At 42.1% G+C, this 20,896-nt stretch overlaps 10 protein-coding genes across 11 annotated transcripts; 8 read left to right on the top strand and 2 right to left on the bottom strand.

Moving 5' to 3' along the window:
• Window positions 1–266: 266 nt before the first annotated feature.
• LOC145705800 (transmembrane protease serine 9-like) lies at window positions 267–2,331 on the top strand. Its single transcript, XM_081783294.1, has 3 exons — window positions 267–771; window positions 816–1,934; window positions 2,009–2,331. Exons 1-3 carry the CDS (start codon window positions 271–273, stop codon window positions 2,324–2,326), a joined length of 1,938 nt encoding a protein of 645 aa, XP_081639420.1. The 5' UTR covers window positions 267–270; the 3' UTR covers window positions 2,327–2,331.
• On the top strand, window positions 1,987–20,294 carry LOC145705808 (interferon-inducible double-stranded RNA-dependent protein kinase activator A homolog). The gene is made up of 10 exons (XM_081783305.1): window positions 1,987–1,996; window positions 17,418–17,554; window positions 17,599–17,715; window positions 17,900–18,101; window positions 18,180–18,332; window positions 18,378–18,446; window positions 18,491–18,590; window positions 18,834–18,917; window positions 18,961–19,085; window positions 19,215–20,294. Exons 2-10 carry the CDS (start codon window positions 17,418–17,420, stop codon window positions 19,257–19,259), a joined length of 1,032 nt encoding a protein of 343 aa, XP_081639431.1. The 5' UTR covers window positions 1,987–1,996; the 3' UTR covers window positions 19,260–20,294.
• On the top strand, window positions 2,331–3,394 carry LOC145705810 (thrombomodulin-like). The gene is made up of 4 exons (XM_081783307.1): window positions 2,331–2,824; window positions 2,872–3,040; window positions 3,085–3,185; window positions 3,230–3,394. The coding sequence occupies exons 1-4, from the start codon at window positions 2,490–2,492 to the stop codon at window positions 3,306–3,308; spliced, it is 684 nt and encodes a 227-aa protein (XP_081639433.1). The 5' UTR covers window positions 2,331–2,489; the 3' UTR covers window positions 3,309–3,394.
• On the top strand, window positions 4,263–5,020 carry LOC145705813 (putative cytochrome P450 519E1). Its single transcript, XM_081783310.1, has 4 exons — window positions 4,263–4,434; window positions 4,482–4,724; window positions 4,762–4,861; window positions 4,903–5,020. The coding sequence occupies exons 1-4, from the start codon at window positions 4,380–4,382 to the stop codon at window positions 5,018–5,020; spliced, it is 516 nt and encodes a 171-aa protein (XP_081639436.1). The 5' UTR covers window positions 4,263–4,379.
• Window positions 5,286–6,247, top strand: LOC145703524 (uncharacterized). Its single transcript, XM_081780886.1, has 3 exons — window positions 5,286–5,411; window positions 5,457–5,667; window positions 5,738–6,247. The coding sequence occupies exons 1-3, from the start codon at window positions 5,312–5,314 to the stop codon at window positions 5,826–5,828; spliced, it is 402 nt and encodes a 133-aa protein (XP_081637012.1). The 5' UTR covers window positions 5,286–5,311; the 3' UTR covers window positions 5,829–6,247.
• LOC145703523 (uncharacterized) lies at window positions 6,740–7,384 on the bottom strand. Its single transcript, XM_081780885.1, has one exon. The coding sequence runs from the start codon at window positions 7,298–7,300 to the stop codon at window positions 6,755–6,757; it is 546 nt and encodes a 181-aa protein (XP_081637011.1). The 5' UTR covers window positions 7,301–7,384; the 3' UTR covers window positions 6,740–6,754.
• Window positions 7,402–9,427, bottom strand: LOC145703522 (uncharacterized). The gene is made up of 5 exons (XM_081780884.1): window positions 9,096–9,427; window positions 8,412–8,663; window positions 8,064–8,369; window positions 7,866–8,020; window positions 7,402–7,563 (listed from the first exon to the last, which is right to left on the bottom strand). Exons 1-5 carry the CDS (start codon window positions 9,358–9,360, stop codon window positions 7,417–7,419), a joined length of 1,125 nt encoding a protein of 374 aa, XP_081637010.1. The 5' UTR covers window positions 9,361–9,427; the 3' UTR covers window positions 7,402–7,416.
• Window positions 10,149–11,456, top strand: LOC145705511 (chymotrypsin-like elastase family member 1). The gene is made up of 6 exons (XM_081782988.1): window positions 10,149–10,182; window positions 10,230–10,319; window positions 10,354–10,651; window positions 10,691–10,827; window positions 10,873–11,223; window positions 11,269–11,456. The coding sequence occupies exons 1-6, from the start codon at window positions 10,149–10,151 to the stop codon at window positions 11,454–11,456; spliced, it is 1,098 nt and encodes a 365-aa protein (XP_081639114.1).
• Window positions 13,355–17,191, top strand: LOC145705799 (uncharacterized). 2 transcript variants are annotated; one of them, XM_081783291.1, is made up of 9 exons: window positions 13,356–14,404; window positions 14,624–14,734; window positions 14,777–14,847; window positions 14,901–15,095; window positions 15,145–15,311; window positions 15,356–15,477; window positions 15,524–15,589; window positions 15,699–15,830; window positions 16,415–17,144. In XM_081783291.1, exons 1-9 carry the CDS (start codon window positions 13,401–13,403, stop codon window positions 16,500–16,502), a joined length of 1,956 nt encoding a protein of 651 aa, XP_081639417.1. In that variant the 5' UTR covers window positions 13,356–13,400; the 3' UTR covers window positions 16,503–17,144. The 2 variants fall into 2 exon arrangements, with proteins under 2 accessions (XP_081639419.1, XP_081639417.1); XM_081783293.1 differs by lacking the exon at window positions 15,699–15,830 and having other exon boundaries at window positions 13,355–14,404; window positions 16,415–17,191.
• LOC145705818 (RIIa domain-containing protein 1-like) lies at window positions 20,294–20,896 on the top strand. The gene is made up of 2 exons (XM_081783314.1): window positions 20,294–20,443; window positions 20,646–20,896. Exons 1-2 carry the CDS (start codon window positions 20,327–20,329, stop codon window positions 20,841–20,843), a joined length of 315 nt encoding a protein of 104 aa, XP_081639440.1. The 5' UTR covers window positions 20,294–20,326; the 3' UTR covers window positions 20,844–20,896.

Consider the following 20,896-nt stretch of genomic DNA (forward strand, 5'->3'; position numbering starts at 1 on the left):
TCCAATGAGAATCTTTTTGCATCAGATTTTTGAAGCCTTGAAGAAATTCTTTTCAATAAAAGCTTACTAAACACGCTTGATAATCGCTTTAAAAGTTGTGTAATTATCAATAGCGCTCTCTAAAGAGCGTCTAAAGCGCTTCCCCCTTTTTCTATATCTTCTGATAAGACAGCTAAGGGCTCATTTACAGCGCCATCTGTCGATGTCCAAATCACGCCATGACAAATTGAAATTCGCTTCAGCAAGAAAATCCACAGAGTCTAAAAAATTATGCGAGATTCTTTACTTTTATATTTTTATACGATACATTCGTCAATAGTGGCTTCTGCTTTAGAATGCCCGCAAAGGTCAAATTTACTCAGTCCCAGAATAGATCTAACGAGTTTAAACCGAACTCTTGACTGCGGGCAAGGGTCGAATTCGAGACAACCATGGTCCGTAACGCTGAGAATGAAGGATGGAGTCCTCTGCGGAGGAGCTCTAGTTTCGCCAAACTGGGTGCTCACATCTGCCGACTGCGCGAAGAGATTTGAAGAAAAGTGGGGAAGCGTTTTTCTTGAGAGAATAGAAGACGGAGTCCTTCTCGGTCCATCCAGAGAGCAATGTGTTGTCAAAATCGTCGTCCATCCAAACTACACTGTCGAAAGCCGCGAGTCCAATGTTGCTCTTTTGAAATTAAACACAGATCGTGCTCATTTCGCCGGTTTGACTTCTTCAATTTGCATCCCTGAAAAACCAGCTGAAAGAAATCTCGGTCAACTTCACATGCTGGTAGTAAAGTTTCCTCCCCCTAGAATTTCATTTTTTCTTTTCAGAGAAATTGCGTGGTAACATCTTGGATGGAGTCCGAGCCCGATTCATCAACTCAGCTTTCGCCTAAACATCGACCAGTTCAAATTCATCGTCGGCCTCGATGTGGCGCTTTCAATTCTGAAGGGCTCATTTGCTCCAGTGGCAAAGGATTCGGCGTCTGCAAGGGGACCAATGGAGCTGTTCTCTCCTGCGAAGACATCAACGGAAAATGGTCAGCTTATGGCATCGGAGGGCTGGTGATGGACAACGATTGTACTCAGGGTTCTCAGGTGTCCGAGTACACCGACATCTCCCGACACGCAGATTGGATTAAAGAAACGATCAGAGAAGAACAGATTGTTCCCACTCGCGAAGTTTACAGTAATTGGGAAAACTGGTCGACCTGTACCGAAGTCTGCAACGGCGGAACTCAAATGAGAAGAAGACGGTGCTTAGCTAGAAGTTATTGCAGCATGCATGAAGTGGAAACGCGACCTTGCAGCACTTTTCCATGCGAGACACTTTTTGGCCTCGGACCAATCGGCTTCAGAAGACAAATCGTCGAAGAAAAGCCAAAAGAAGGAGCCAGCGTGTGTTTTCATGATTACGTCCAGGAACGAACGATGCGAGTCGTGGGAGGACAAGCGACTGATGCGGAAAGCTGGCCTTTCATGGCGGTTTTTTACAGCAAGAAAGGAGGCTGGGGTAGTCGATTCTGCGGCGGCTCGCTTCTCAATGAACGGTGGGTGCTCTCCGCTGCGCATTGCTTCATGGACCCTTATTCCGGAGAAATGTTCAATTTTAAAAAGTACGCCGTCGGATTTGGCAACTTCAAGAGCGGCACCTTCCCCGGTCAAACCAGCAGCGTCAAATCCATCAAGTGCCACAAAGGATTCAAAGCGACATACGAAAAGATTACTGATGACATTTGCCTGGTCGAACTCAATGATCCTGTCCAATATACAAAGACTGTCAATCCTGTCTGTATTTCGAAAAATCAGCCGGCAGAGGGAGACTACTGTAAGATCGCTGGTGCTGGGCAAACTCTAGGAACAGCCTCTGATGCGACTTTGAATGAAGCTTCAATTCCAGTTGCGAATTTTGACCAATGCAATCAAGAATATAAAGATTTCGGGATAACCGTAAGTTTGGCTCGAGTTCCAGCATTTTCTATTGAAAAAGTGACATGTCACATGTCTAACAAGTTGATATCTAGCTCGAGTCGCGACAACACCTCTGCGCGGGGTTCGATAAAGGTGGAGTTGACGCGTGTCAAGGCGATTCTGGAGGACCCTTCTATTGTGAAAACTCTTATCTCTCGGGCGTTGTCAGCTTTGGAATTGGTTGCGCGAGCGCCGATACGTTTGGAATCTACACATCTGTCTCCGCTTACATCGACTGGATCGGGGAGACCATGGGAATAGCACCAGCTTCGGCTGGACAAGAACTTTGCCCGAAAGGATTCAAAGGAATGGTTTTCAATGTTCAAATTTTATTTCAAAAATTGAGCAAAAATTTTCTGAAACCAAAATAAAGGTCCTTCTTGCTCTGAAGACATAGACGAGTGCTCCACCTCCCCATGCGACTACGACCAAAAATGCGTCAACACCGTTGGTTCCTACAGATGCGAAGATCTTTCCTGCCAAAACGGATATGAAGCGGTCAATGGCGAATGTGTCGATATCGACGAATGTGCGATGAACGCGTGCGGCTACACAATGTGCGTTAACCTTCCCGGTTCGTTCGAATGCGTCTGCCAAGACGGATACGAAGTCGTCAACGGAAGATGCTTGGATATCAACGAGTGCGAAAGGGATTCTTCTCTTTGCGGCGATGGAAAAGTTTGCAAAAACCGGCTTGGTGGATATTTCTGCGAAGAAATCATCGAAAACGAAGAGAAAAACAGTTGGACTTATCGCTGCGATCCACCAAGAGAGCTTCAACGATCAAAATACGTCTGCGCTGGCGACGAATGCACTCTTCAATGTGATTCTGGCAGCTCAATGTCAAAATGCATCAACAACGGATCACGGTAAAGAAACTGAAAAGAATGAACGTCCTCTTCAATTTTCGTTTAAGGAAATGCACTTGCATGGGAAGCCGGTGTTTCTGGAGCTCGATCGGCAAAGAGTGCCAATGCAAAGAGGATGAAATCAGCGACTATGGAGGATTTATGCTTGGACCAATGTCGGACACCGGTGGTTGGTCCGAATATCATCCTCAGTTTATTGACAATAGAGCTGAAGAGGTACGATTTTCAGTTTGATATACCCATTTTTAATTTTCCTCGAGGAGCCGACCTGCAACTACAATTTGATCAAGAAAAAATGCAAGACAAAAATGAGGATCTCCGAGTATCTCAATGGCGAAATCTGCAGAGGAAAATGCAACAAGTAAGAAAAATTCAAGCCAAAAAATCATTAACGAAAAATTTCAGACGAGGAAAATCAAGCAGCTGTACTTGCAACTGTATTGGAAATCAGTGCTCCTGGAAGTGCAGAAAAGATAAATGCTAGTTTTTGACTAATAATGTTATTATTAGATTCGCAGAAATTGAGAACTACTGCGACTCACTGTTCAATTTTGTAAATTTTCTGTACAAATAAACTCGTCATTTTCTTAAATAAAACTGTTTGAAAGGGCTGGTCGGGGTTAGGGTTATCATTTTTGAACCGAAAAAATGAACTCAATTGACAGTTGACCTTTCTTCTTTCCACCAAATATTTGATATTTGCTCAGAGAGTCTCAGTTTTCCTTGAATTTTGACCTTGGCAGCTTTAGATTCAGTATTAAACAAGAGAAAGCGCATGATTTTCCTTCTATTGGGGACACTCCTGGTCCTCGTTTTTGGCCGACTTCTGCAAGTATGGCTCAAATACAAGTTCCATCCGATCCCGACTTATTCTTTTACTCTTCAAAAAGCTCAAAATGCAAAGGATCTCGCCGCAGCCTTCAAAAAGGGAGATTTGCCGAAGATCTTTCGCCCGAAGCTGTTTCCTTTTTCAACTTACAGGAGAGTCTTCAAAATCGAAAAAGTGGCTAAATATTTAAAATAAGCTTTTTTGAAGCCTTGCAGTAATTTTTACGTAATCACAGATTTCGACTTTATGAAGGAGGCTTTTGCTCACAAGGAGCTTTCAAATCGCGACTACAACGAAAAGATCAAAATCGACACCAAGCGAAATATAGAATATTACAAACTGGATAAGCAAGCTATCGAAATTCTCGGGCAAAACGACCAGTTAATAAAGAATGGGCCAGGATACAATACAGGCATTCGGGTCAGCATTTTTCTGAGTCAGGAGATCATGACTCCTCAGACCCTGACTCAGGTTTTCTACATGGGTTCCCGAGCCCAGATCCTCCGAAAAATTGCTAACCCTTCGAAAGGACTGGCAGATGGTCTGTATGATGATTTTCACCGAAAGTTCCGAACAATTTGGTACGAAACGACGAAAAAACTGACCGGGCGGAATCGAATTATCGAAATCATCGAGCATAGCTCCGAGTCAGTAAACAGAATTCTTGGCGAAAAAGGAAGCAAGGAAGAAGGCATCGATCCAAAAACCGTTTTCGTAAATGGCACCATGAATGTTATTACTGGTTTCGCTTTTGGAACAACCTTTGAATTCGACGATCCTGGTAAAAAAAGAGCGAGAAAAAGAAAAAATTTCAATAAAAAATTCTAGTTTTCAAGATGCTAGAGGACGAGCTGAAAATCATCTTTGAAACCATCATCCCCATTCTTTTGAAGAAAACTGCCGCAGGAAAACTGCCCCTGTTTGTGTCCCAAAATTGGCTCTATCAGAAACTTTGGAAGTCGACTACTGACAAGTATTACGGATCTGTGAAGAAATTCAATCAATTCTGCTTCGAAAATGTTGTCAAGCATCGAGAATCACTCGATAGAAGCAATCCGCGGGATTTTCTCGGTAATAAATTTCATTATTTATTTTTCGTTAGTTTCAGACATGCTTTTGATCGAGGCGGAAAACGAGCCAAGGCTTGGATTTGATGTCGTCGCTGGCACCGCTCTGATCATTTATGCTGCTGCTAGCGACACTCTCGCGTAAGAAAAATGCCAAAAATAACTTCTTTAAAATTTCAAAGCAATACATTAACCTGGCTCTGCGCAGTGCTATCCGATCGGCCACATGTGCAAGAAAAAATGTACGAAGAAATCATGAATTCAATCGAGACAGATAATGAGATCAAGAAAGAAAATTGACATTCGGGTTCGAAAATTATTTTATATCAAGAAAATTTAAAGCAGATTTTACCAAGATTTCATTGGTGTAGCGGGGTTATCGGTCGGGCGCCCTAAAATGACTGTCCTCTATTAGCCCTAATCTCGGTTTTTAACCCCCTGGGTTAGGTCTTAGGCGGGGTTAGGGTAAGGGTTAGGTCCCAGGGGCGTAGGTTAAAGGCTGCCCGACTTTTGACCCCCTACTACCATTTCATATTGGCACCGTTTTTGATCCCCACCAGTCCTTATACAAGATCTGTTTTACTTGAAAATATGCGACTCAATCCAGTTGCTCCAGAAATCATCCCACATCAAGCTTCCGAAGACATTGTCGTTGATGGCGTCTTGATTGAAAAAGGATCAACACTTTACGGTTCAAAATCAGCAGCTTTTATTAAATAAACGTTTTCTTGTTAAGGTTCAGTTGGTGCCGTTTTTGCCAATCCAGAGAACTTTCCTGAGCCAGAAAAATTCATCCCTGATCGATTTATGAAAAATGGCGAGTATGTTCATGACCTGCGCGTTTGCAGCTTTTCTGTTGGATTGAGATATTGCATTGGCAAACAAATTGCCATCGAGGAACAGTTCATTTTCGCGACGAACATCGTTCGGGAATTCCGACTTGTCAGGTTCAGTAAAAATCTGATCAAAAATTCTGAACCCTAACCCTAACCTTAACCTTATCGATTTTTTTTCTAGAACTTCTGGAAATATGGATATTGCTGAAGATCTGTCTATGCGCTTTCCGAAGCATTCGATGATGCGATTTGAAAGAAGAAGATCAAATTGAAATAAAAAATAATTATTTTTGATTAAAACAAAAAAATGGAGGTGGATTTCTGGATAACCAATAAGATTGCTGCATTTAACTTACCGATCAATCAAAACCCTGATCCGTAAAATCACCTCTTAATTTTGGTTTTACCAAATATTTTGGGTTAAACTTATTTATGGAAGTGATTTTATGGGTCAGAATTTTGATTGGCCGGTAATTCAAATGCAGCAATCTTATTGGTTATCCGGAAATGCATTCCGTAAATTGGTTTAGTCCATTATTTTTGGCATTGATTTATTTAACAATTATGAAGAAGAGCATATGACAAGATAAGAATGAATAAAAATGTTCACAAAATACAATGAAATGTTCACAGACTATGCAGATTAAATAATGAAAGATGAATCGATCAAATGAAACGCTCAAATAGTGCAATCTGGTTCTTCAACTGGGCAGAGCCCGGCCATGCAGACAAAGATCGAGCAGTGCATTTCCATAGAAGTGACTTCTGCGTTTCCGGAAAATTGGAAGGCAGTGTACGAAAGTTGGAAAAGATCTTCGTTTTCGAAATTTTGACCGATCGCGTTGTTGTTTACCACTGGATTGGGGCAGCCGTTTTCGAAGACGGGGAACGAGTTGCTTCCGTCGGTTACGTTGCAGTCGTTCACAACGAAGGTGACGTCTTCAATAGGAACAGATGGGGAGAGGCCGAAGAAGACAGCTTCGCCGACAACTTGTTCGTCGGAAGCTTCGTCGCTGAAGTCGCTGTTGGAGAAGAAAGCCGCTTCGAACTTGAACTCGCCGTGACCGGTTGTTCCGACTTCTTGGGTTTCGTCTCTGTTGGTGAAGTTGGCCGAGGAGACATCGTTGACTGCTGACGAAAATCGACACTTTTTGAAGATTTCGGATTTTTTCCTCTTTTTCAACAAAAAATCATTTGTTCAAAATTTCGCGAATCTTTCCTGAACGTCAATATCAACATCGGTGTTCAAAACGATGCCGTATTTGTTGGTTCTTTTCTTGACGCTGATGACATTTTTGAACACGATCTCATCATCTTCCACAGTCGTCAAAGTATCACACTGATCGAGGGCTGTTGAAATGACGAATTGGTCCTCAGACTCGGCGGATTCACATCGGTTATCGTCGAAAGAAAGGACGATTTCGTCGCTTTCATCGGTTGAGTAGATGCACTTGTCGAGCGAAAGCGACATGGCAGATTGCTCGCAAGAGATCGCGATTTTTTCTGGGTTCGGAGTACAGGTCGCCTCGTCCTCCAAAAGCGTCCAACAGGAGGGGCACTCACACACGTGATCAGCCTGGTTGCAAAAGTGGGAGCAGCCGCCGTTGTTGCCGTCTGCACAATCGATGTTTTCGACGTTTGGCTCCATCGTTTCAAGCTCGATCTCAGCGACTTCGGTTCCAAGAACTTCGGCGTCTCCAACATCGAGATTCTCAATGAATTGGTTGACAACTTGATTCACCATGTCAAGCAAGTCACTGTTGTCGTCCGTTTGACGTTTTCTTCGACCAGTTGTTGTCTCATTCACTTTATACAGGGTGCATTTTATCAGTAAATTTTAAATTTTTAAAAATCTAAAATTTATACCCTTCCTGGAACATGATATTCGCGAATATAATTGACGCTGAAAAACGTAAACCATGTCCCATAAGTGCTTGTCCTTCCTTCGGCTATTGAAAATTCCCAAATTCTTGACATTTTTCTTGAATTTCCGTAGTCACTTATTGCCTAAAATTCATGTTACATATTGCCTGATTAAGTTAAAGTTGCTACAAAAAACTGATAAGAGGAATTTTTGACCAAGAAAAATCAATATTCTTGCTAAAATTAGGGCAAATTCGTCAATTTTCGGCGAAAAGTCCAATTTTCAAATGCGATTTTGAGGGTAAAGGAGTCGAGATAGACCCCCAAAAAATGGAGCCTCAAAATCGTTTTTGACCCGTAGAATCCATTTCCGGGGTCAAAATTTTGAAATTCCCAAATCTGATTTTTCGAAAAAAGCTGACGGGGGGGCCTTAATCTATCTTTACCCAAGTTGTCATCTGAGGATTCTTGTTCCTCAAATAGTCCAAATAAGATTCCGCGCTTGTGATGCTGCTGAATAAGCAAAAGACTTGAGTCCTTGCTCTGTAGTCGCTCCAAAGTTGAGTAGAGGGTTTTTTCGGACAGTCCTGTCCATTGATCGCTGGAAAAATCAATTACCGAAAGAGCAAAAAGTGGCGACCTACCATAGCTATTTTCATTTCGATCCGACAGCCTGTTTCCTGCGTGCACACAAGTAGAAGGTCCGTCCAGCTTGAATTTGAAGCAGCCCGGAGTGTCGCGACATCCAGCAGCGCAGCGTTTTCCAAACTCTTTCTCGCCGACTTTATCGACATCCTCGAAGGAGTTCGAATATATCGACCTCTGAGTGGCTTTGTCTTTCTCGCCGATTTCCCAGGCCTTCATCAGAACTGACTCGTCGTTGTTGTAGGACCAAATGCAGACAGGAGGATGATCGTCTTCTTCCTTTTTGCACTTTGACGGGTCGTGTTCTAAAGCAATCAATTTCGCTGTTTAGCGAAACCTGGGTTTACCTGGAGTTACAGTGAATGCGAATCCCGTGTTTCTCACGCTAAAGTCAGTGGTAAATCTAGCCATGAAGGAGTCGCCAGGGATGAAGAGAACATCGCCAACTTCGAGATCGTCGAAATCTGGTCCATAATCGCCCGACGACTCATATGAGTCATAATATGAGCCGTAATAGTCGTATTGATTGCAGAAACCTCGGTCATAATTCGCAGCATTTTGGAACGAAAGCTTGTCATAATAACAACTGTAGCCACCGGCTAAAGGAAATAGTTTAGGGGGGTAGGTACGAAGAATCGGGTTTTCTGTCAGTGTTTTCTTAAATTTTTAACATAGGGACCCCCTAATTTTTTCTGCTTAATTGCAGGCAATTATCTCTTTCCTATGGAATCTAAAAATTTAGATTTCTTGAGCTTTCATGGTGCTACAGTGCAAACCGGGTACCTTTTATTGTCGCAAAATTGACCATTTTAGGAAAGTTAGCGATCTTTGACGAATAATTTTGTTAATAATTCTTTCGAAATTTGAAATTTTGGCTTACACAGGAAATAAAGAAAGGTCTAAAGTTTTAGTTTTCAAAGAAAAATACGGGTGTTACTATTTTAACCTTTTAGGGAAAAGTCTGACATAAAATCCAGATTCTTGATATCTACCTCCTAAGAAATAGCAAAATCTATTGTATAAATTATTACCTTCAATGTCGAAGTGCAAGATGTTAATGTTGAATCCGCAGGCCTTTGGCGCCTCAAACTTCCACTCGCAAGTAGCGTAGTTTGGGTACACTAACGAGTCAAAAGGATCCAAAGGAGATGAGATCTCGACACTAGTCGTTTTGCTGTCAAAGAGCGTGTCAAAACCACAGTCCGTAAATTGGATCCGAGGAGCATCTTCATTTGGAGGAGGCTTTTCTTTTGTCGCAGAAACTGCGGCCAACGTCAAAAATCTGAAAGTTTTCATTCTCGCAGAAGACTTAATAACTCTTTTCTTTTTAACAAGGCATTATTGAGTATCTCAATATACATTTCTCCAAATTCTGGAGCGTTTATAAGCAGCTTGATTGGCGCCAGTGTGATTTTTCATGACGCGATCATGGCAAAAAGGATAGCATAATTTTAGAGCCATCCAATCTCCATCGAATATTTATCTTATCATGAGCGAACTCGCTCGTTCAAATATAAATGTCATACAAACTCAACTTCAATCGCTTGCAGGAAATCGTGCTGCTCCGAAAAAACATCGCTTGACTTTCCCACATCATTTTTAGCAAAATGATCAATTTTCAAGGTCGAGAAATAATTTTGAATTTTCGAAAAATTAATTTTTTCGAGAGAAACTGCTTCAATAATTCGCAAATTTCAAAATTCCCAGCAAATTGAATAAATATGATGTGCAACAACTGAAATGCCAAATGACAATCACAAATAGGCTTCACTTCGCAAACACGACGGAATGGCTAAAGATCGATAAATAGAAGATTTTGGCGCTGGCGGAAGAATAAAAGGGCTCAATAAATAATTTTGACGTTCAGGGCGGCTTTGATCGGTTCAATTTTGAAGGGAGAGGGGGAGAAATATTTGGAAAGGATGGATTTATTTATGGAACTGGTCAACTGCAAAAAAACTGTCATGATAGGGGTTAGGGTTAGCTTCACCTTGGTCATTCTTGCAGGAAACAAGAAGAACAGCGGAGCAGAAAGAATGATCTGAGCGATGATTTTTCACATAAAATCTTTAAAATATTTGCATATGTCACTTTTGCCAAAGGCTTTCTTCAAACAAAGTGATTCTACAGTTCGATTTGAACTATTCCAAGTTGTTATTTCAAAGAGAAACTACTCGACTCCGACGATGGAAAGAAGGGCGATAATTATTACGACGATACTTACTGTGATTGGATTCTCCGCAGTCTTTTTCCAAGTAAATAGCCTTTTCTTACCAAAGCTTTAAAAAGATCGTTCAAATAATTCTCAAGCATACTTCATTACAAAACACAAATACTCCACAACAACCTCTTCCACAACCACCACAACTACCACCACCACAACCACGACAACAACGACAACGACAACATCAACGCGGACGACAACAAGTACCGCGAAACCAACTCTCATCCCAGATTTCCTGCCTGACGGCCTGAGTACTTGCACAATCCAAGAAAACTATCCAGAACTCTACAACAAAACCGACCAAAATTTAAGAGTTATCGATGGCAAAATTGTCGAGGGAACGGAGTGGCCTTGGATGGCCCGGTAAGGAAGAGAACCATTGATTCAACTGTTTGTTTCAAGAATTCAACGACAAGCGGACGGATATTTATGCGGCGGAACAGTCATCCATCCCCATTTTGTTCTCACAAGTGCGGAGTGCTGCAAAACTTGGCCGATGAATGTCACTTTTTCAAGCAAAACAATCACTGTCCATGAAGGTAAAATGCCCTGAGGAGTGGAAAATCATGTTCTTCCGATTTCAGACTCTCAGTACACCTTCGAACCCCGCGGCGGGATGATCCAGTACGTCTGCATTCTCCACTTTAACGAAAACCTCCTCTGGAACGGCACAGACACCTCCTACACCAACACACCCTGCATGCCTCAAAAACAAGTTGTCGCGCAAAACCAAGCATGCTGGATCGCCGGTTGGGGTTCTTCCGCCACTATTGGCACTCCAAGCGATCAGCTGCGATCTAAAGGAGTGCGACTCGAAAACGGAACAGATTGCCAGGAAGGAATTCTTTACAAATGGGCCCAAGCGTGCATTGAAGGAGAGTATTCCCAAAGCGGCCAAATTTACCCCGAAGCTCCTACTTGCGCGAATGATATGGGTAAAGGGTTAAACAGTTTTTAATTGCAAAATATTTTGATTTCAGGAGGGCCGATAATTTGCCCTGTGGATGGAAAAGCGATGCTAGCGGGGGTCATCGGCGCTGGAGGATGCGGAATCTACCAAGCAAAGAGCTACTACTGGGATGTTTTTCGCAAATGGACCAGATTATTGAAACCATCTCACGATTCAATGATACAATACCATGAAAAATTATTCCAGCATAATCCCTAGTGTAATTATTATCGAATAAACTTCATAACTTCTATATAATATTCTGTATATACAGTATACTGTATGTACAGTATATTTCTGTGTTGAAAACCTGAGTCAGGATCTCAAAGATCTCGAAGCGGATTTTTTTCACGAAAGAATTTCAAAATGGACTAGAATGATAAGTATGCGAAGCCGCTTTGCGGCTTCGATTAAAAAAAAAGCCGCCACGCGGCTTTTCATTTCAGCTGTTTCAGCTGAAAACCAAGCATCGTTAGTTTTTTTCCTTGAGTTTATTTTTTCGATTTCGGTCACGGTTCCTTGATTATCATTGATAATTTATCAATAAATACAGCTTCGAGGAATTCGAATTCCCAAAAAATGTATGCTCAGGGCACTCATTAACGATTAGGCCCCCACCGAAGTAGTTCAAGTAGAGCTGCAAAAACTTGGTAGAAGGAGTAGGTCAATCAATGTGTAAATTTAGGGCAGGCGGACAAAAGGCCGATTATCTCGGCGAAAATCAATCTCGGACGTTCCAGGCGGCGGAACTTTCTCAAAAGCCGTCTTTTGCTGGCAAATTATTCGGACACTCTCATCCGGAAAGCCCCTTCTTTTTCAGCCAGGATCATAATTAATTAAAAGTTTTAAAAGGTCAGCTTATGTCCGCCCGAGCGTGAAATTACTGCTTGTTGGAATTTTTAATTAGCACTTGGTTCTATTTTGATAATATAAATTTTAAGAAAATTCGAGGTACTTGAGCGAGCAGTTTATGTTTGGCGGGATAAGCCTTGAAGTCCTTATTTTGAGTGACGACAGATTGAGCCGTTTTCAAACTGCTCTGATTTCCAAAAGCCTAAATTATTCTTTACGAATTTCTGCCGCCCAGAAAGTGGCGTGACAATAATTTCGCAGAAAAAAGGATAATTTTTAAATATTTAAAAGCACAATAAAGCCTTGTGCTTTTAAAATAAAAAATATCCATTTTTACGAAAATACTTTCATGCCGCTTTCTAAAAATATAAAGCGCCTATTGTACAATGACTCATAATTATTGAGAGTATGTAGGACTCAAATAATGAGCAGTAAAATAATGAATTTGATGCACCCAATTATTCGTTCCTAATTATATTTTATTGGATAATAAAGTAATTAGGAAGAAATAAGTGGGTACATTCAAAATTCCTTATTTTACGACCCAAAATCTGAGTCCTCCATAATCACAATAATTATGACTCATAGAGAATGACGACTAACAAAGATCCTGTATTTTCCGCTCGTGAATCATTTTTTTTTCAAAACACCCGTCCTAAAAAGTTAACCTTGTTTTCCAGACAAGCTCATAAACCTCCTCCGGCGCGCGTGCCCAAAAAAGCAGCTTCCGGGAAGCACTTTAATTTCAGACGTCCCCTTTTTTCATTTTCTTTGTTCTTTTTATTTTACTCCAGCTCGGCAAAGAAAAATTGCTCGCGGGCGCCACGGGCCGAGCGCGCGCGCTCATTGGTCGATTTGAAACGCGCCCACTTTCTGGCCCAGGTCAAGCAACATTCACCCTCTTTCTTGCTCACCTCTCTTTTACTCGCCAGAGAAAAAAAAACGAGTCATTCGAGAAATAAAAATTGCCGACTTTCCGTTTTCAAGTAAAAACTAAGAGATCTACGAAGACAGAAAAGAAGAAAAAAATCAAGAAAACAAAGAGAGTAAAAGAAGCTTTATTACCGCGAAATTGAGAACAAAAGATTGAGAAAGAATAAGAAGACCGCGTTTTAGAAAAGAGAATTATTCGAATAGGAAAGGGTCTATTTTCGGCTTTGTTCTACTCAAATTTTTATGCAGAAAACCTGAGTCAAGGTCTGAAAGCAGCTCTTTCTGACCCTGACTCAGGTTTTCTGCACAGGTTAAGAGCTTCTTTCCATCAAAAATCGACCCTCGAAAGAAGCCCCAAAACAGTAGAGCAGCCAAAAAATGCGTGCATTACACGCCCTGGGGCTGTTATCAGCCCTGGTCTCTTCACAGTCCGATGGCGATGATAGCGGGAGCGAGATCGAGCTTGAGACGCGTTCGAGAACGGGTCGACCGATCAAGCAAGTGCGCAGCGGGCAGGACCAGTTCCGCGATGTTTGGACCACGAATCAGATCGTCTCGACGGACACGATCAAAGTCGGCTGCGGCGGTTACGGCCAAGTGGCCATGATGTACCTGCTTTATATCAAAAACAACACGCTCGACGACTCCGTCAACAAGCGAAAGATCGTGATGCAAGTGTTTCCAAGTTCCGGAACAGCTGGCGAAGGATATCAAGGAAGAGTTCAGAAGTCTTCTATTCATGGATCGGATGTGACTTTCACCATTTCGGATTTGACTCTCGACGATGCTGGCTACTACTACTGCGAGATCCACAACCATGGCAACAGACCAACGATGACGGATCTGACCGAAATCGTCATTTGGGTCCAACCAAGTCCGCCAGCCTTGACCGTCGACGATCATTTCTGGTCATCGGAAACGACGAAAAACGACACTGGAGTCGATTATTCGAAGGAGCAGCTAATCGCGACTTGCCGATCTGAAGGTGGTTTTCCCGCTCCGGAGCTGAAATTCCTCGACATTCAGACAGGAGAAGTCCTGACTGAAAAGAGCGACACGAAATGCTTGCCGAACAAAGTGGATAAGCGAAAGCAAGACTGCCACCTCCAATACCGCGCAATTATCCACAAGTCGATGAACAGAAGACAGCTGAAATGTACGCTGCAGCACAAATCCCTCCGCGGTATTCAGCAGGAAGCCACCACAACGATGAACGTCTGGTACCCACCCTTTGATATGCAGATGAAGGGCAATCTTACCGAGAAGACTGTCACGTGCTCTGCAATTGGCCACCCCAAGCCTGTCTTTTACTACAGAATTGGAAAGACTGGAACCAACATCAAAATGGCAGAGATCGATGATTTTCATAGGGATCCAACTTCAGGAACCGGTCGAAGTTTGCTTGGTCACGTACGCACGCTGTGTACGTGACTTGTGCATTTTAGCACGATCACGTGTACACGCTGCCTACGTGACGTAGTCTATAAATAACAATCCGTCTGTTAATATTTAATCTATCCATTAGGCACGCCTTTCTTGGCCTTTATTTAGGGACAAACAAAGTCAAGTGTCTTTCTATTTGACAAATTGAGACCGTAATTAGAACGATACACGTCCAAAGCGTTTGTTTCGCAGCTCGGCGATCTCGCCCAAAATGAGGTGGTCTATTGTGTCGCCCGCAATGATGCTCCGCCTGAGCTCCTCAAATTTCAGTAAGAACCTTTTCTCTCTGCTTTGGAAAACGGTCTTTTTAGGCAAGTAGAAGAACTCTTTGCGCCTGAACCGCTTCTTGGCAAGATGCATTGGATCATTATCGCAGCTGCTGGTAAGAAACAAGAACATTATTTAAGCCGAACTTTATCAATAACGTTCTATCAGGCGGCGCGTTTGTGATCTGCCTTATCATCATAATTTGCTGTTGCTGCAGACGAAAAGACGAAGATAACACGCACGACTCTTACGCCAAAGGAAGGAGCCAATCCAAGCCCAAAAACAACTACGGGGATCACACTCTTGCTTCCAACGCGTCTTATGATTATCGACAACCAAGCCACGCTGGACCCCAATCTAACGGTAAGTTGCTATCAGTGTTCTTTCTGAATTCAAAATAAACCTCCCCTAGTTCAAGAATACCTGAAACGCGCTGCTTCAAAAGAAAAGCTCGTGGACGACTACGAAGTCGCCTCCGCCGTCCAGTCAAATTACTCAGACTACATGAGCCATGTCGCGCGAAGCCGTCAGCTCCTGGCACGCTCCCAAGAAAACCTCGCCGATCATCTTGGCGTCGATGTAATTTGTGTCTATCCGGGCTTTGAATTTAATACTTTTTTCAGGTGAACGAGGACGATCTTCAATCCGGATCTGGGGTTCAACGAGCTGACTCATTCGAGCCTTACGATGATCACCCAGCTCACGATCACAGGAGCAAGTATCAAGGCCAGCGAAACTACCATCAGTAAGGGGATTTCCGCTGCTTCCTTTTTTCTAACTGTTTGTTAAAGAGACGACGATGAGCACTTGTACGCCAACGACCCTCAATACGATAACAATCAATACCGCGATAACCAGTAAGTACTCCTCTCCAAAACCAATGACGAATCAACGGACAACGCAACAAAATCGTTATCAATTTTGTCTCTAACTCTCAAGTAGTCTTCTAACTCTTCTTTTTCACAGCTTTTGTAATGCTCCGCGTGCGCCGGTAATTCTCCGGCCGCACAATGGCAGATCCAATCGACATAGCTATCACGACGAGATCCATCGTCAGAAAAGCTATAATAACTACGGATATAGCAGATCGAGACTTAGGTGAACCTTTCATCCAGAAATTCAACCACTCATCTCGTTTAATATTCGTTCAGTAGTACTTCCGAGACGGCTATTTGTATCAATAATATATGGATAGCCTTCAATAGCGAGTTCTAGTGCCAAGATAGGCTTTTAATACTCCTCTTATTCTCAAGAAAATCAGTTCCTTAGCCCGGATTTCTGCGCTAAAAGCTGGTAATAAAGCTGTTTTTAAGTAAAGAACAACTTGAGTAACAGTTTTTAGCACAGAAATACGCGTTAAGGAACTGATTTTCTTGAGAAAATGAGGATTATTCAAAGCCTATCTTGGCACTAGAACTCGTTTATGAAGGCTATCCATATTTTATTCTTGAAATAGCTTGCTTGATGTTATTTTTAATTACTCCACTTGTAACAAAGACTATCTCCTCATCTCCAAGTTAATTGTTCATCCATCAAATCCGAACTTCTTCAGCTCAATCAACAAAGACGCTAACCACAAAGCCTAACCCGCTTGCTGACTTGATTACTCAAAACTCGCACTAGATAGAATCCGTCATTCTTTTTGAATCCTTGCCCCTTTCTAAATATTTATACGGTTTTAGTTATCATGACGAAGCCTCGCCGCCGCCGCCTCCACGGTACGAGTCAGTCAACCGCCACGGGGATTTCTCTTCACCCCAGCTCATTTAACTTCTATTCTTCGCTCACCTGGACGAAAAAAGCGCAATCAAAAAAGAATGAAAGAATGGCCTTGCTCAAAACTCGCTCTCTTCAGCCAAAAAATGTTTAACTCTTTTATCAAGTCTACTACCAAAAACAAAAAAATCGATGCCTTCTCCGCTCAAAATCCTTTTCTGAAAACAAAATAGTGCGAAAATTTTATCTTTCAAAAACATTCCTCTTTCCTTTTCCTTCTTCTTCTATCAATTGTTTTTTCCTTCTCTTTCCGGTTTCAAACGACCGTGCGTATATTTGTACATTTTGTATTTTTATTTTGAAATTTTTTCGTTGTTAAAAGTTCAGTTAAAAATTATAACTCTCGTTTGCGCGCCTTTACCTCTTATCAATCTTATCAGTAGCGCAAATAAAGACTAAAAATATGCACTTGGAAAAAAAAATATTATTCAATTTCTGCAATTTTCAATTCGTCTCAATCCGAAAAAGGCTCAATCGTGTGCCTTACTGCTTCAAACAATAAATATACAAAAAAAAAAACAATAAATACTTTATTCTATTGAAAAAATGTTATTCTAATAATGAGAGTCGTTAAATTTTGAGTTTTCGTTCGAACCAGCTTCAGCTCAAGCTAAATTTGAGCTAGCTTAATAAAAGCTCGACCTTACCTTGATACTGAGCTGAGCTGGGTCAAAATGAGCCGAGCTAAAGCTAATGAGAAGTCGGAAAAAGAAATTAGGCTTGATTGAGCCTGCTCAATGTTTGCTCAGGTGAGCTCAATTGAGCCACCTCAGCTCAGAATCAAGAAACATACAACAAGGTTTTATTGAGACAGTTCAAATTAGGCTCAACTCTGCTAGCTCAAATGAAAGATATCAAAAAATCACAGCTCTTCTCAAATTTCTCATGTTTGCATCGTGATTTGTTCAGATGATGTCGCTAGGAACTCCAGGAATGTACCCAAGCGGCGCCCCAGCTCCACCACCACCCGGAGCAGTGGACCCTGGTACCATCGGCCAAGCCGCTCCCTACATCATCCCAAAGAAGGTTCCCAAGCCTGGCCAAACGTAATTCATCTCCTCTTGAATAAATTAAAAACTCACTCTTCCAGATCAAAGGCGACGCCGATTTCAATGCTCCAGGAACTCTGCCAAAAACTTTCAAAGACGCCTCGATATGATTTACTGACAATGGAGGGCCGTGCGCATCAGCCTAGTTTCGTCTTTCGGTAAGCTCAAGACTGGACTTGCCAACCTGTGTAGAAACCTGAGTCAGGGTTTTCAAAGAGCTTTAGTTGAAAGCGTCGCTCTCGCTTTATTCTTTCAGCCAAAGCGCTTTCAGAACCCTGACTCAGGTTTTCACACAGGCTCCGAAGCCCGAAAGCTGGGACAAAAGCTAAAACATGAATTCAGATGTGTTGTCGGAGACGTAACTGGCGAAGGGCACGGTACGTCGAAGAAATCGGCGAAGCACCAAGCTGCTGAGAACGTCCTCACGCAGTTGAAATCTGGTGTCGTCCCGGGAGAGGAAAAGCCGCCGATCAAAGGGGAGGAACTCGAAAAGGATCAGTCCATGATTCACGCTGGGGAGATCAATCCGATTGGCACCCTTCAGGTTTTAGCCGCAGATTAGCCCTCTATCTCGTCCCTTATTCTTTAGCATCTGTTGATCACAAACTTACATAAGCTCTAGGAACTTGTCGTTTCCCGAGGATGGCGCCTTCCGGACTACTCCCTGGCTTCCGAAGCTGGCCCGAGCCACAAGAAAGAGTTCATCATCTGTTGTTCCGTCGAAAAGCTCAAAGAGTACGGCAGTGGTAGTTCCAAAAAAGTCGCTAAACGAAATGTAAGTTCCCACTTTTGAAAAGGATGAAAATTGAGTGAATTTAAGGCTGCTGGTTCAATGTTATCCAGATTGCGGGAAATCCCATCGGACTCGAAGGAACATGTTCTAGATACCGTGAGCATTACGATTGTTGTTAGACTTTTGAAGAAATTTTTAAGGATGATATTGACCCTTCGAGTTTTTCCAATGGCCGCCGAGGTCTTGTGCCTCTCGAGCTCTTGCGAAACAGCAACGGAGAGAGGATAACAATCGCCAAAGGTAATAAGAATGCTAGAAGAAGGGTGAAGAATCTGACTGGCGGATATTCTTTCGTGCGAAATCTGATACAATCTAAAAGACCATGCGAGATTAAAGGAATTAACTCAGCATGTGTCTAATGAAACTGCCTTTTCATAGTGTCTCATGCGCGTTAAAGCCTTCATTGATTCGTTCATTTTTGCCAAAAGTGAGGAAAATAATCGATTACTAGCAGAATAACAACTTCTAAGTTTGGTGTTTTAGTAAACGAATCCGCGGCGGACCCGATTCTGCAATTGCACGAGTACTCAGTCCAGCACCAATTCTCTGTCGCATTCCTTGACATAAGTAAGTCTTCTTGTTCTCTTCTAGGGTTGATTGTTTTGTTCAGAGGAACGCTCCACTGTGGGCCTTGTTCAGTGCTTTGTCAGGCTCACTACGATGCCAGTCTCCGTGCTCAACGGAGAAGGAGCCACCCTCACCGATGCGCATAATCATGCTGCACGAAATGCTCTTCAGGAATCGAGTTTTATATTGAAATAACCCTAGGATTAGGCTCTTTTTAAAACGAAACCGCTTTGCCTAACCCTTAATTGATTTCACCAAAGATGTTTTAAGGGGATAAGATGCGTTAGAAACTCGAGACAGTACTTGAAGATCATGGGTGCAGAAAAGCCATTGACTGGCTGATCACTGTGATCTGATAACAAGGCGCTAACGAAGAGTGTCCAACACAACAATTTGTTTTTTACGTAGTGACTTTTATTTTTAAATGGGATGAGACATCAGTCACTTCGCGAAAAACAGCAGACAACACGCAGCTGCCGCTGGTGATTCTTATTATTTTTGTCCTTTTCCCATTTCTCGTTTTTATCCGTTTAACTATCGCACTTAACGAACAGTAATTGGTACAGTACAGTACTAGTGAGCTTCACCCTTTTCCGCTGCATGTTGTCTGATTTATAGTCAAAACTTTTAAGCTGAAAATCGAAAAAGGTCTCTTTTTTAAAATAATGGGTTCACTCAATTCTTAATAACATTGAAAATTTTATTAAAAGTTGCGCGTGCTCTACCCTTTTTTCGAAAAAACCACCCCTGATAATCCCGCATTACATACTTTTATTATTATTATTTTTATTAATTTTATTTTGTTCAAAACATCCTTCTTTTGCTTCGTTATTTTGGGGTTGGTGTGGTCTGTGGGGTTTTATGGATGACTTTTGCTCTCTGATTGGCTGACAAAGCGTATACTGGTCTCTGATTGGCCATGAAAAAAATACCGAGATCTTATTGGCTCAGAAAACTATAACGGCTTCTGATTGGCTCGGGCAAAAAAATCTTGCCTTTGATTTGCTCAGAGGACCTATACTGATCTCTGATTGGCTGAGACACCCCAAATCCTCAAAAAAGCTCCCGAGACCTAGCCAACCCCAAATTATCTACTTGCCGCTGCAGTCATTACTGTTTTCAATCCGTTTTGGTCATTTATTCACAATTTACGAGAACGGGCGGAGAAAAGTAAAACAGATCATAATTACGCCCGTGCAATGAATTAACCAATGAATGTTCCAACACCATTTTTTTCCTAGGATTTTTACTTTTATTGTTCTTTATCTCCATTTTATCAGCTTCTAACTTGCGTCTACTTTAAAAATTAAAAAAATCATCCTCAAAAAACTCATTTTTGAATGTTACTAAATCTAATGTATTGAGATAGCATTTTAACTCTCTTCAATGATTTTCTTTCTTCAGAAAAAATGCTGACAAAAGGCGCGCTTGAACCGTCAGACGGACCAGCTTTGAGCGAAGAACAGAGGCAGAAGCTGCGACAGCTAAAAGTCGACACACAAAAGCGAGACGAAGCTTATATTCGAGTAAGCTTCTTTCTGAATTATTAAAAAAGGGCTTGGCTTACAGAAAACTGCCGCATGTATTCAGAAGGTCTGATTTAGACCCTGAATATCAGGGAAGTTTCAAGCTTGAGCCGCGCGCGGCTTCTCAAAGAAGACCCTAATTTATCTTATTTGACATGACCCGCAAAATCTTCCCATTTTATTTTTCAAACTTTGAATTCAGGAGCACCCAGAACTGGACCGAATGTGCTCCGAGTTCCTGCGCGACATTTCTCACAAACGACCAACTGACACTACCGCGTTCGCCGCGGCCTGGTTCACCAACGCAAATCTCCAATCCCACATCGAGAAGAAGATGCAAGAGAAAAAGCCAGATCGTGACTTCGAATTCGTCAAAGACGTTCCCAACTTGAAACTTTAACTTTCACAAGCTTTACCACATTTTTACAAAACAATATATTTTTCTAGAACACC

The sequence above is a fragment of the Oikopleura dioica genome, chromosome PAR (assembly GCF_907165135.1).
Source record: "Oikopleura dioica chromosome PAR, OKI2018_I68_1.0, whole genome shotgun sequence".
NCBI classification, from domain to species: Eukaryota; Metazoa; Chordata; class Appendicularia; order Copelata; family Oikopleuridae; genus Oikopleura; species Oikopleura dioica.